This window comes from Brassica napus, chromosome C9 (genome assembly GCF_020379485.1).
Source record: "Brassica napus cultivar Da-Ae chromosome C9, Da-Ae, whole genome shotgun sequence".
NCBI lineage: Eukaryota > Viridiplantae > Streptophyta > Magnoliopsida > Brassicales > Brassicaceae > Brassica > Brassica napus.
Genome location: NC_063452.1, coordinates 39,307,724 through 39,321,069, shown reverse-complemented (window position 1 = coordinate 39,321,069; position 13,346 = coordinate 39,307,724). Strand labels below are relative to the sequence as shown.

Here is a 13,346-nt window from a genome sequence, read left to right as displayed (position 1 = left end):
AATTTGATTATTTAAGTTATTTAAGGCATATTAACAAAAAATAGAATTATAGGGACTAAACTACAAAAAAATTTTAAAAAATAGTCCAAATCATCATATAACCGGCTATAGGCATGTTTTAGCTATTTATTATAAATTTAGGTATGTAATTCAATTTTTTATTTAGTTTAGGAATGTTTTGGCACGTTAATATTGTTTGGGTATTTATTTTCCCTGGCTTCATAGTGCAGGCATGAATAAACCGTTTTCCCGCCGTCTTGGCCTTGTTTCATTATAAGAAAAGGTTGTCATCAAAACATATGTAATGTGTTTGTCTCTAAGAATCGAACTAGGGTGAGACGGAAACAAAACACCTACTAATATGTAACCATCTGAACTAACTGATTTTTTTACATATTGGCCCTAAATATTATGTGACCGTGCAGGGCCTAAAGCACATGTTTGGTGTGATTGCACTCAGGCCCGGCTCTGGAAGTGAGACAAAATAATGTTCTTTTTAGTAAATGCTAAAACTTAGCTCACAAATCAAAACATAAGCATTTGGAACAATAAATGTCAAAAGTGATACAAATACACATATATCAAACTCCAACAAATAACATTCATTCATGTACAAATAACACCTCTCAAAGAAATAATGGACCAGCATCTAAGCCTCCTCCTTCATAACCTCGGCTTCAGCAAAATTTAAGATTGGTTGACGTAAAGAACGGGCACAAGTCCAGCCATCTTCCCGTCCCTCCCAGGCCGCTTCTTTTTTACCTGTCATAGTTTACAATAAGTTGATCCAAGTTAATTTTAAATTTTTTTTTCTAAACAAAAAGCTGTACTCAGAAAGACTCGTGCTTTGGTTTATCTGAACTTACGTAAAACCAGCCATCAACTTCATATTCTATCTCCAATTCCTCTTCTGTCGTCAAGTTTAGCTGAAACAAAACCCAAATGACGCTTGAATCATAACAGACTATTTCCAGTAACAAGATTACTGTATAGGCAATAAGGAAGAAGCAAAAGCTTACCTCATCATCTCCTCCTGCGGTGAAGTCATAGAGCGCTGTTCCGAATCTTGTACCAGTAGATTTCCTAGGTTCATCATCATCTGATCCGTAACTTCGAGAACTTGACTCTGCCATAGGGTTCTCAAACGATTCACGACTTTGTGGCTCAGAATATGAGTAAGGCGGAGGTGGTTCTTCTCTAATCTGAAAAAAGGAAAGAAGAAAGGAGAATTTAGGAATCATCAGCCCATTTCAGCGCATATACATACATACAAAAACAGAAAAGAATATCAGCTTACAGGGGAACCATAGCCTTCATATGTGGACTGGTATTTGCTTCCACTCGATTTTGCCTATTTGAATTTGCATATTCATATAAGTGACAATTAGATGATGGCTGCATTGCATCCGATACATGCACATACAAAAGTTCTTATGATCATTACACAGTTCAACTTCTTTATGCTAAAAGCTATGAGCATGCCTTTTCCTTCTTAGACACAACTTGCACGCATATCAATATCTCCAGTTGCTAGTGTTTAGTAATAACACTTTTACAGACGTTTATACTTCGTCAATGAGAAACATATTTCGCAGTCATATTCTATGCAACTCAGACTTAGGAGTTTAAGGACATAATATCATTCTATAATTACAGGAAAGCTATGGCCCGTGATTGTCACAAATAGCATAATAAGTGATAAGGAATGGAATTAAAGGAAGAAACTGGCTGTAACTTACAGTTGCTTGTGAAGAAGGCTTTGAACTGAATAAGGATGGGTAATTCATTCCACCAAAATGAGAGGATATAGAGCTTTCCACAGATCCAGTAGAGTCTGGAGAAGATGAACCTGATCTCGCATCATCTTCCTGTAAATACAGTTGAAAATCTTTTTTTAGCTTCATTAAAACCTAAGAAATATCTTTCCAGTCATTTTGAAGAAAGCCCTAAAGATGGATAAAGCTAACTTTATACCTCCAGTTCGTTGTTTTCTAAAAGAGTCTTAGCCCACATGTCATCATAGCCAACGGAAGGTCTAGAGAAGACATTCTCCTCATCAACATCTGGTGCATCTGTTCCAACTCCAGCAATAAATTCATTGACCTGACAATTTTTATATAGGCCTGAGATTCATTTGGAGACATAAATGTTTTAACTATAATGTAATTATTTACGAATGAGTACTGAAAGATCTTGATTTCACATGACTAGATTATTTGATGAATGTTTAACTGCTATTCATGTGAATGCAAGCAAATTTGCCATCAAATTCTAATCGGAAAGTCAATGCCCAAAGTTTTCACCACAATAAGAGTAGTTCTAAAAACACAGTTCTAAAAACATACGTATCGACTGCATTCAGACAAGTTCGGGATGGTAGTGGATTGTAATGTGAAACGGTTTAGTAAGCTCTAGAAACAAGGCTTTACTCTAATAGGCAATTGCCGGAACTGTTCTTATTTTCTGATTTCCTGATCACAAACTATAGTGTGTCCTACATATCCCCCTCCATTTAACATTAAGACGAATATATATACAGTACACATACTAATTCTACATCTTAAACAGTCAGATAAAGATAGGCAACTGACCCTGCTCATTGCTGGGGCGTTGTTTCCAAGTAGACCATCATCACCAAGGTTTGCAGCCCAAGCATTCACCAGATCATCATCTAGACCACTGGAGTTTGAGGCAGCAGGGGCAGGCTGAGTGGACTCATAAATTAAGTCCGAAATACCAGTAGCAAGAACAGTTGGATCGGTAGACCCAGAAGATGCGGTGATATTGTGCTTTGTGCGGTATGTGTCAATGAGTTTTGCACTTCATAGATTAGGAGGAAAAAAAGAACATATCACAGTGTTTTCATATAAAACAGCAATAGAGACAGAAAAGCACCTAATATTATAAAGAGAACCGGGAAAAGGGACACAAAGGTCACCATATATTTAACATGGTTCTTGAATTTTGTCAGGATTCCTTTGTTTTTATGTCAGGATTAAGGTCATCCACATACTTGTAATTCCGTAAAACCTATTAAACTAGACATGCATATGACATAAAAAGCTAACGCAAGAAGTCTCTTGGAAAAAATAAAAAGAGTTTGATGTTTTCCTGACTGTGTTCTAAGCAAGATCTGTATCTAAGTATAATGCACTAGAACTTGGTAGGCTGTCACACATTGATAAAATGGAATCAGAATTCAGAATGTACCTTATTGGACCCAGGGGTAAATACTTGGCTTTTGGAATATAGCAAAACAAGGAAACAAAATCTAGCAGTCTTTCATGGGTTTCGTAGAGTTTTTTCAGCTCCTCGTCCTTCCATTCTTTGTTTGCGTTATCGTGATTGCGCATATCCCTTATCAAGGAAAACGACATTCAACCACAAGGTCATATACAGGTTACATGCATGAATTATAGGGAAAAGGATCAGATTTCTTCCTTACTTGATTAATTCGTCTTGTCCTACATACATTTCATCCAGAACTTTTAACATCGGAGTTATTAAAACTCCAAGTCCTGTACCACTAACTCCTTGGTCCTCCCCATTACTCAGGTGCATTTCAGAAAGTTGAGACTGTACACCACCCTCCGCCAAGGTGTACAAAAACTCGTATATCTGCAGCCTGAAAGGTTCACCAGATCTAATGGCTATCGTAGTAAGAGCTTGAACTGCAACAATTCGGACCTGTGCATCCACAAAACATAAACATTTAGGCAGGAAATCCTAGAAATAATACTCAAATTAGTAGCCTACACTGACAGAAACATTGTGTCTGGGACTCCAACTGAAGTGCCGGAAGAAAATCAAATATCAGATGTAATGAAGTAACACAGCTTATCACATCAGCTATTTTCTATTACAGTTACGGCCTCTAAACAGTTAGTAAAGCTTAGGTAAAAAGAGAGAGAGCAAACGAGATCATTATAGTTAACCACAAGTACTCCAGGTTTCACATTCGTCATGGTAGAAACAAAAAAACACTGCCAAAAGCTAGCTAAGTAGAGCACTTCAATCCGCTCACGTCCCTAAATTCCCATGGAAAGAGACTCAAGATATAGTTTCCGCCCTCGAGTGTAATCAAATAATTTAAACAAATCAGCCCCAGACAGATAAAGGCCTATTGCATCAACCAGCCAAAATGTTCTTAGACAAGGTAAAGGAAAGGACCGGACCATTGCAAGATAATCAAGTCATCTATACAAATCTACTATTTCTATACAAAATATAATAGTATACCTCCCAGCTACCACTAAACGCACACCTCTGGAGGCGAGTTAATGCACCAGCTAGCGTAGGATTGCGAGAACTAGCAGCAGCAACCATTTTATCTGCATCCAACATCATAAGTGCAGTGCCTGGTGGAGTTGCAGATTCCCATGCATATTCTGAAGCGGCGTAGTTTGCATTTTCTCCAAGGAACCATACCTGCCACAGTATTCGTTCTAAGTTAATGTGTTGAAACTTTACCACATGCATGTAAACCCTTCTGATGAATGCTTACTGCAGCTTGCACCAATTTCTGAAGCGCCAGAGCCGACTTCGGATCTGATGCAGACACCCTATCAAGTGATGTCAGTCCTGACATGGATCCTGGTTGTGGAGGTGGTAAATCGAGTACTATTGTGACTGCTTCCAGAGCTGTGTGTTTACCATCAGGACCAGCTCCGATAAGACATGTCTAGAAGTTGATCAATTAGTAAATAATATCACAATAAACTACTTGAGGTAATAATTAGTCATAATATCCCACAATAATTTGAGCGTTAGTTATACATACTGTGACTTTTTTTTATCCAAACTATAGCTGCCAGATATTAACAAGCATACAAGTTTCAAGATTTCAAAAATGCCTAACACGCAGAAATTTTGATACAGGAAGATTATAGTAGCCAACAGATTTAAGTAAATTATAGTAGCTTTAAAATTATATTAGCAAGAAGAGAGTACCTTCCAGAGCAGTTGTAAGACATCAGCGTCAATTTTCCCTGGAACTTTGGTGGCAAATATTCTGGCAATTTCGAGAAGAATAACAGCCATATCTGGAGTTGCCTATGAAAAATATTAAATAAAGTCAACTAGACAGAAGAAGACAGTTCACATTTCACAACCAAGTTTGCCTTCCGTTTCACAAATATGGCATAATCCAACTACAGCTTGTGTCAATTTTTCCAAAAAACGCAGATAGAAATAGAGAAAAGGCATACTACTTGTACATCATGAATGTTCTAATAGGGTTTCAGGTATTTTCTTCATCAGATCATGCCAATTTTCCAAGTCTCCATTGCAAAAAAAAAAAAAAAAAAAAATCATACTTACCTTAAATCGAGCATGCAAAGTAAGCAAAACATCATTAACAAGCGCTGCGGGCCAAGCAGGATCAGAAAGCTCTGAGGCAATGATTGATTTCAATTCATCCAGTGATTCATGCGGACTTTGCATCCATATCAATGCTTTGACAACCATTCCCCGGACGTACACGCACTCGCATGCAACTGTTGTTCGAACCACTTCCATTAATGAAGCCAACAAACTTGCAATTGTCTCATTGCGACCGGGCCCTGCGGATATAGATGATGTTCTCCGTATTCCTGCAGAATTCCAACCAATTAAAATGGTACAAAAATAAGAGTATACATGTAACCAGAGAGAGTGAAAAAGGTAAATACAAACTGATATAGAAAATGTAACAACTCAAAAGATGAAAAGATACCCGGCATATATAGACAATTAGGTAAGGAAAATCAATGTGATAGGAAAAACATGTTACTTTGTTTAGGTCTGAAGATAAGACAGCTAAACCATCATATGACTTCATTACAGCATTGAAACTACTCACATTTTTAGTTATGTGACGATTCGAGGTATAGCAAAACAGTCAAAGAATAATATTGGTGCACCATCAGAGCAATGACTTAACATTCTTTTCTCGTTGGTGACCTTTAGCAGTATAATAAACCGATAAAATTCAACAAAATTTTTAATGAGCGAAAGCTTGCATGAACTTTGACGCTCCACAAAAAAATAGAAGATACTTGAGCATCTGTTATACACCTAACTAAACAAAAACAAAACTAATCGAAACAGTGATTTTAGACTTTGGATGGAAATTTTTATAATTACTATCTAGCTATTATAGAGTAACTAGGATTTACTGTGATACTCTCAAGGAACCATGGTTTAAGTAGGTTAGGCTCTTTTAGTCTATAATATGTCAGAATCGGGGAATGGTTTATACAGAGAGGTTGGTAGAAATAAAAGTAAATTTCCATCTTCTATCACAATCTTCAGGGCTTTGTAGTTCCAGTTCTGCCAGCTATATAACAGTTTTTGTAATTATGTTCGTAAGAAAACATGATTTTACTTCACGTGATTTGATGCTGAAGCTAAAGAGGTATTGACAATGTACCTTCTGGGTGAGAACTGTCATTGGTCTCAGCATCATCCAGAACGTCAGAAAATGCATTTACATGAACCGATTCATCAATGTCCTGTAATCCCATAGCAAACGCTGCAGCCCTGCTCTTTCCCATTTCTTGCACAACCCTTGCTGCGGCATGGAGCACTGGTCTTGAGAAACTGCGAAATGAGCTCTCTAACCTGAAAGGAGAGGATCAATTAGCGGAGTTCTTTAACAGAAAACACAGTCATTACAATTCAAAGAAACATTCTAGCGAAGGAAGGAATTCAACAAGATCAACAATTCTAAACACAGTCTTCCAACAAGCTAAGACTACCTTCTCATTACAAGCTTAATAAGGGGCTGTGGGCGCTTGGTTTTATTGGATTTATCCTTGGATGGCGCTTCTGGTAACTTCAGGATCTCCCTGGTCAAGCGGTACCACCCACTAGCCCGCTCATCCGTCCTAAATGATGCAATAAAATGTTGGTCACTCAAAACCTATTAAAAGAATGAATAAAGAGAAAGCAAAGTCACAGAAGCCATGCCTTTCTGTGTTATCGTATTTTCCCAGAATGCACAAAATCGCCTCATAGCATACCCTTTCGCTTGGATCTAGTAGTAGCTGATAAAGAATTGAGTTGAAGTGCGATCTTATATCAGGCCTCTCTGTAAGAAAATGGAAAGAAAAGTATTAACTTGTAAATAACAGTAAAAGGAACATGCAGTAGTGAGAGAAAGAGCTTGATATGCTTACCATCTAACGCTCGAGCTCGGGATATACTGTGGCACAACCTAGCCAGGGCAACCCTAGCAAGCACATCATTCAAATGTAGGATATCTTGCAAAGCCCCTACTTTGGTCCAAAGAAGAAAGGTATATCAACTAACCCAAATGCTATAACATTATTGTATGATTAAAAGGGAGTTGGCTTGTGTTAGAATTAAGAGTACGGTCTCATAAGTGAATCAATTCTCAGAATACATTTAGAACTCGTGTTTTAGAGACTTCTTTATAATCAGAACAAGTGAACATAAAATCACGAAAGAACAAATTAACGCTAAGAGATTAGGCTTGGAAAGCATACCTGCTGGAGACGCAAGCTTTTCTGCAGCAAAAGATCAAGAGGCGAATCAAAATTTGAATGACAAACAATTATGTGCCTACACAGACATGGAATGGCAAATGTAATTTAAGGCGGAATTGACTCAATAAGTTATTTACCTAATGTCATTGCAACTGAATAGGGGTCTCTTGCTGCTAACTCAGATAAAATTTCCAGTGAATGCCTCACCGCAACAGGATCAGCAAACGAAACACTGCAAATAGAGTGGATACCAAAATAAGTTTTCAATCTGTTGGATAATAACGAGAAAAAAAACAACAAATTATCTAGTGAAAAGATGAAAAATCACCTAAACTATTAACTCCATCACTTTTTATCACTTCAATAGAAAGAACAAAAATAAAAATCTTACCCCTGGGCTGCACGGTGCAGAAAAAGTGGATTTCCTGGATCAAGAGGAAGTCTCCTTAGTGCACTCATAGCAGCATATTGCAAGTTACTCCGAATAATCGACTAGCACAACGAAGGAGACAGAACGCTCAAGTTAATAACAAAGAATAGATGTTAAACTTTTGCAATACATAAGGCATATGCCCATCGGAGAGAACTACCATTAGTCCGCAAAGATATCTAGAAGCTAAATATATTATAAGGGTATGTCTTATGGCTTATGGATAATGTGATACAGGGATATAGTTGTAATGTTTTGTAAGAAGTGTTTCTTCAACTAAAATGACATTTAACTAAGGACTTGAAAGCAGACAGCTTACAGCCAGAATCTCTCAGATGTGCGAAGTCAAATAACCAAAGTGTAACTACGCTACACTGCCTATTGCATAGTAGCTATCGACAAGAACTTTGACAAGTTTATACCCCAAATCACGGCAGAGAGCAAGCATAGTAGCATGAAAAGGAAACTATAAAATGCAGGAAACAGGACTTGTTAAAACCCTAAGCCTTTTACTGGAGGAACCCAAGAGTAGAGAAAAATACCTCCTTATCACCTCCTTTTGTCCCAAAGACCCCTTTCTTTCGTTTATTCGGAACATCAGCAACCTGAAAGCGACATGGAACATAATCAGTGCTTCTGCATCTAACTGGGACATCAGCCTTAGACTGAACCACATTACAGATGAGAAAATCAATCAGAATGCAATAGTATAAATATAAATTTTATATATAAGAAAGCCGCTAAGATTAAAGTCATCAATTTTTCACCTAGTAAAAAGGAACTAAGCTACGACTTATGGAAAATAAGCAAACCAACTTGTTGAAAAACAGAGAGAACTGGTAGTAACACAAACCTTATCAAGCAGGCCAAATACAATCTCATACAATTTAGACAGAAGCTCAGAATTTCCTGACGGTGAATATGTCAGAGCTTTTAAAGCTTGCAGTCGTCGAGCATGAACTAAAGAAAAAAAAAATCGCCAAGGTTAGAATTCATCTCCAGTCGAATCACATGATGTGGGAGCTGTTAATATCTATTTATGCCTTACATCCATAACAATCAAATTATTGAATAGCACAGCAAAGTTGACGACACTCACACTCAGTTTCAGAATTAGAAGCTTCGGAGGTCAGCTGGTTAACTATCCGAGGAACAACATCAGCTCTTGTGACTCCACCACCAGCATCAATATCTGCCAGAGCATCCCAGTTAGGAGTGGGGATACCACCTCCTGGACTCATGCCCGTATCGGACAAAATTCTAGCTAAGTAATAATAGACATAGCGTAGCACATTCCGGTCTTCACATTGCTGATTAAGCTGTTGAATCAATCACACAACAAGAGAAGAAAGAATGCTAAAAGCGTGATAATTCTATAGGACAGATAGTTTGCAAAACGTAAATCGTTCAAGATTCATGTAATATTTATGGGTAAAGGAGTAAAAGAAAACAAGTTTAATAGAACGAATCAGTTTTGGATGTTCCATAAAAATGTTAATTAAAGAAAAACAGCAAAGGGAGCCACATACCATAAGAAGAGATGGGGCGAGAGAAGGATCAACGGAGTTGTAGACAGCAAGCTTAGGGAACACGTGATTCACTAGCTGTTTCTGGGAACTTTTCTGTTCAGTCGAGAAGAAACATTGAGATAATATCTTCACACACGGAAGAAGAGAGTAAGATCACGAAGAAGAAGAAGAAGGAGGTTAACCTGATCCAAGGTGGCAGCTAGTTCGTGAATGCTCCTTGCAAGTTGGGTATATGAAACTGGCTGTGAAATTCATTTCCAACATTAAAAACACTGTGTTGTTCCTCCTCTTAACTATTCTATTCAAAATCAAATACCTTCTTTTTCTGTCTCTGCCTTTGGGGCATGATATTGGCCTTAACAGGATTGAGTGCAGCTTTGGCTACAGATATAGTGTCGTTCTGGATCTGCGTCAGAGTCGCTCTCTTCGATTTCTTCTCTCCCAGCGTCGTCTTCGTCGACATTGGTTGTTGCAGATGCGAACCCGCCGATGCCGCTGCGGGAGACGCCGTGGAAGAGGCGGAGGCGGAGGCGGAGGCAGAAGATGATGATTTTGCAGGAATCGGGGTTGGGTCCGCCGAGATCAGATCCATCAGCGTCTTACCAGACGCCTCCTGTTACACAAAAAAAAAAAAAAAAAAAAAAAAAATCAAAGGAAATGGAATTAAGGTAGCTTGGATTCGAATCTTAGAAGATCCAGCGATTCTTACTGCCATAGCTGGTGGCGGATCGGATGATGATTGTCGGAGAGGTTTTTCAGTGACGGGCGATGATGGAGAGAGATCGTTTGATGCGCACACTACTTTTGGACTAGTTTCACAACGATCTTCGAATCAAGCGCCGATGCGAAAATAAGATATAAATGTTGGAGTATTTTGTAATTTACAATAACTGTTAAAGTTTGTAAATCCAGATCAGTATACAACGTCGTCGTTTTGGAGAAACTATCTTATGGAGCCAATACCTAGAGCCTCTACACCCTGGACATTTTAATTATTCTTTGTGGGTAAATAATCCATGGTCAGGTCAGGTACTAATATTCTTTAATTTCAAATCTTTTATTTAAATTCTCTATCAGTCATAATAAAATAGGAAGGTGAATCAAAATACTGAAATTTATATGTAAAACGACTAATTATTACTTCAATTTCTCACTTTTCCTAATTTGTTTCTCAACTTATGTGTTTATAAATTAGTAAATGTCCATTTCTCATCAATTAGCACATATAAAAATTAGTCTACAAAACTATAATTATAATCTGACTGTATCATTTTGGGACGTGCTCGGTATCATTCATTGCATTACCAACAAGGACAATATTTTCTTTCAACCCTACCCATTGATGTTATCAGCAGCTTCATAAAAAAACCAAATGAATCAAATTAAACTACTCAGAATCAATATAAACACACACACAAAAGAGCAGAGCATACCTTAAATTTAACAAGACAACAATATATAAAAAAAACTATCTCTTTTTTCTAACACTTGAAAAAAACTACTTCTATCTTTTAATGTTGTGGACATTTTCGGTTTATTGATTTCAAATTATGTAGAACTCTATTTAAATATAAAGCGAATGAAATCATTGAAGAAAAGTTTTTTAATACATAATCTGGACGTAACACAGACAAAGATCTAGTATATCTGAAAGTGATTAGCTAATCAACTATCCAAACCATGTTCCATTTTTTTTAAGAAATACAAAACCAGTACAAGTGAACTTTTTTGGGTCAAACCAGTTCAAGTGATTAATATTCTTCATGGGAACATCATTGAGATTAATGATGTGGTCATCTAACAACCAATCAGACTTTTGCTATTGTTTATATAATTAAAAACCGGGTTTAGTTACATCTCAGTAAACCGCCAAAAACGGGTCTTTACGCAATCGTTCTGCAACATCAAGCCACTAACATATAACTTAGCAAGAAACCTGAAATGAATCAGCAGAGAAAAGTTTCTTCAACACCAACAACATTCGAGAAGAAAATAATACATGTCATGGACAAGACAATAACATTCATCATATCAATGCTCATTGCAGCTAAACACAACACATATGTCTTACTGTTATGTTTCAAGTCTACCTAAGAGAAGGGCATTTAGACAGTAATGGAATAAGCTGGTTTTAAAACAGATCATGTAAACTTCATTTCAATGCACAGTGCACACACATGTACCAGGAAGCCAATCTCCAAAACAAATGCTCAGATTTGTTCAGAACGTTGCAAGGAAAGCAAAGTATGCAGATGAAAATAGTCAAAAGGAAAAGATGCAGCTCAAGTAAAGAAGAACTTGCTTAAAGAAGATGCAGTTTAAAGAAGATTCTTAAACTTTGGGAGCTCTTCCAACTTCCAAGGAGTCACTAATCTCGCAAGTTTGGCTCAGTTGTGGTTAATAATAACTTGACAATTCTTCCAAACCTTTCCTAAGCCAAGAAGCCTTTGGTAAACTATAAACAGAGCAAAGCAATGCCTATGATATCTCTGACAAAACCAGAGAACCCACAATGAACCCTTGACAAACTCCAGTTGTACTTTTACGCAACAAAAAAACTGGTTTCAACTAATAAACCCAATTAACTCGTAAACACGAAAGCCGCTGCCTCATAGTGAGATGAGGCATTCAAGAAAGCATGTCTAGAAAGCTTCTGTCCAATCTACCACTCGATAACATATCCATAACAATATTTATGGTGGAAGCATCTGCTGAGAAGCCACACCTCTTCATTTCTTCAATGAGTTCAACTGAAGTGCTTATGTCACTGCCTCTGAGCTGAGCTCGGATTAGTGTGTTGTACGTACAATCATTAGGCGCAATCCCATCCTCTCCCATTTTCCTAAACAACATGCCCGCTTCAGAGAGTGAGCCTTTCTTACATAATCCTCCAATCATTATAGTGTATGTTTTGACATCAGGCTTCACTCCTTTGTTGAGGGAGAGGCTACAAAACAGATCCCAAGCATCGTCGACCATGCTTGCATTGCACATCCCGTGAATGATGATATTATATATACCAATATCAAGTTCCATCTTACACTTGCGCATTTGATCAAGTATTTCCAGTGCCTTGTCTAGTTCTCCATTGTCACACAACCCATCGAGCAATATACCGTAAGTCATAACACTGGGTGGTACACTAATAGAGACCATCTCTTGGAATAGTTCTTTGGCGACATTAAGTTTTCCTGATTGACAAAAGCCTTGGACGAGAGCATTATAAGTGACTGTATCGTCTCTCAGAGGCATTTTGCGGAATAGTCTCATCCCATCATCAACCCGTTTCGCCTTACAGTATCCGTTTATAAGGATACTATAAGTCACGGTACTCGGATGACATCCGTTTCTAACCATAAGGTCCATCATCTGGTTGGCTTCACCTAAGCGCTTTTCGTTGCACAGCCCATATATCAAAGAATTATATGTAATGTTATCAGGATGTATGCCTCTTGCGATCATCTCATTGTACAATTCTTTAGCTTCTTTAAGCTTTCCCTCTTTCACGAAACTATCAATCAAAGCACTGAAAGTGATGACATTCGGGGTGATTCCCCTTGTAATCATATCCCTCAGCAACTGTGCCCCATCATCCTGTCTACCGGCATTACAAAAGCCTCCTACGAGAGAGTTGTAGGTAGTGACATCTGCTTTGATCCCTTTAGTTTCCATTTCATTGAAAAGGCTGAGTGCTTCTTCGAGGCTGCCGTCTTTGCAAAGACTATCGATAATGATACTGTATGTGACTACTTTAGGCTTGACCTTTCTAGCTTCCATCTTTCTGAGCAGATCCAAGGCCAAGGCAGTGTCGCCTGACTTACCCATTCTGTTTAGAATAGGACCATAGGTAACTTCATTGGGTCGACATCCGTTATCCATCATTTGATCTATCAAAGCCAT

The 13,346-nt window shown here is 37.8% G+C and overlaps 2 protein-coding genes across 5 annotated transcripts; both read right to left on the bottom strand.

Annotated features, from left to right (window-relative positions):
- Positions 1-475: 475 nt before the first annotated feature.
- LOC106423926 (TSET complex member tstB-like) lies at positions 476-10,315 on the bottom strand. 4 transcript variants are annotated; one of them, XR_007329390.1, is made up of 27 exons: positions 10,156-10,315; positions 9,763-10,059; positions 9,629-9,688; positions 9,447-9,539; positions 9,017-9,236; positions 8,771-8,877; positions 8,460-8,522; positions 7,879-7,979; positions 7,625-7,719; positions 7,488-7,508; positions 7,158-7,256; positions 6,949-7,069; positions 6,738-6,866; positions 6,410-6,600; positions 5,320-5,591; positions 4,951-5,052; positions 4,505-4,681; positions 4,240-4,428; positions 3,446-3,687; positions 3,211-3,357; positions 2,592-2,820; positions 1,975-2,103; positions 1,740-1,868; positions 1,298-1,395; positions 1,020-1,202; positions 867-926; positions 476-762 (listed from the first exon to the last, which is right to left on the bottom strand). XR_007329390.1 is itself a non-coding variant. In XM_048770165.1 (27 exons), exons 1-27 carry the CDS (start codon positions 10,159-10,161, stop codon positions 688-690), a joined length of 3,591 nt encoding a protein of 1,196 aa, XP_048626122.1. In that variant the 5' UTR covers positions 10,162-10,314; the 3' UTR covers positions 476-687. The 4 variants fall into 4 exon arrangements, 3 of the variants coding, with proteins under 3 accessions (XP_048626122.1, XP_048626123.1, XP_048626124.1); XM_048770165.1 differs by having other exon boundaries at positions 1,298-1,351; positions 10,156-10,314; XM_048770166.1 differs by having other exon boundaries at positions 1,298-1,351; positions 7,158-7,253; positions 10,156-10,314.
- Positions 10,316-10,540: 225 nt separating this feature from the next.
- Positions 10,541-13,346, bottom strand: LOC106423886 (pentatricopeptide repeat-containing protein At3g22470, mitochondrial-like). The gene has a single exon (XM_013864640.2). The coding sequence runs from the start codon at positions 13,344-13,346 to the stop codon at positions 12,075-12,077; it is 1,272 nt and encodes a 423-aa protein (XP_013720094.2). The 3' UTR covers positions 10,541-12,074.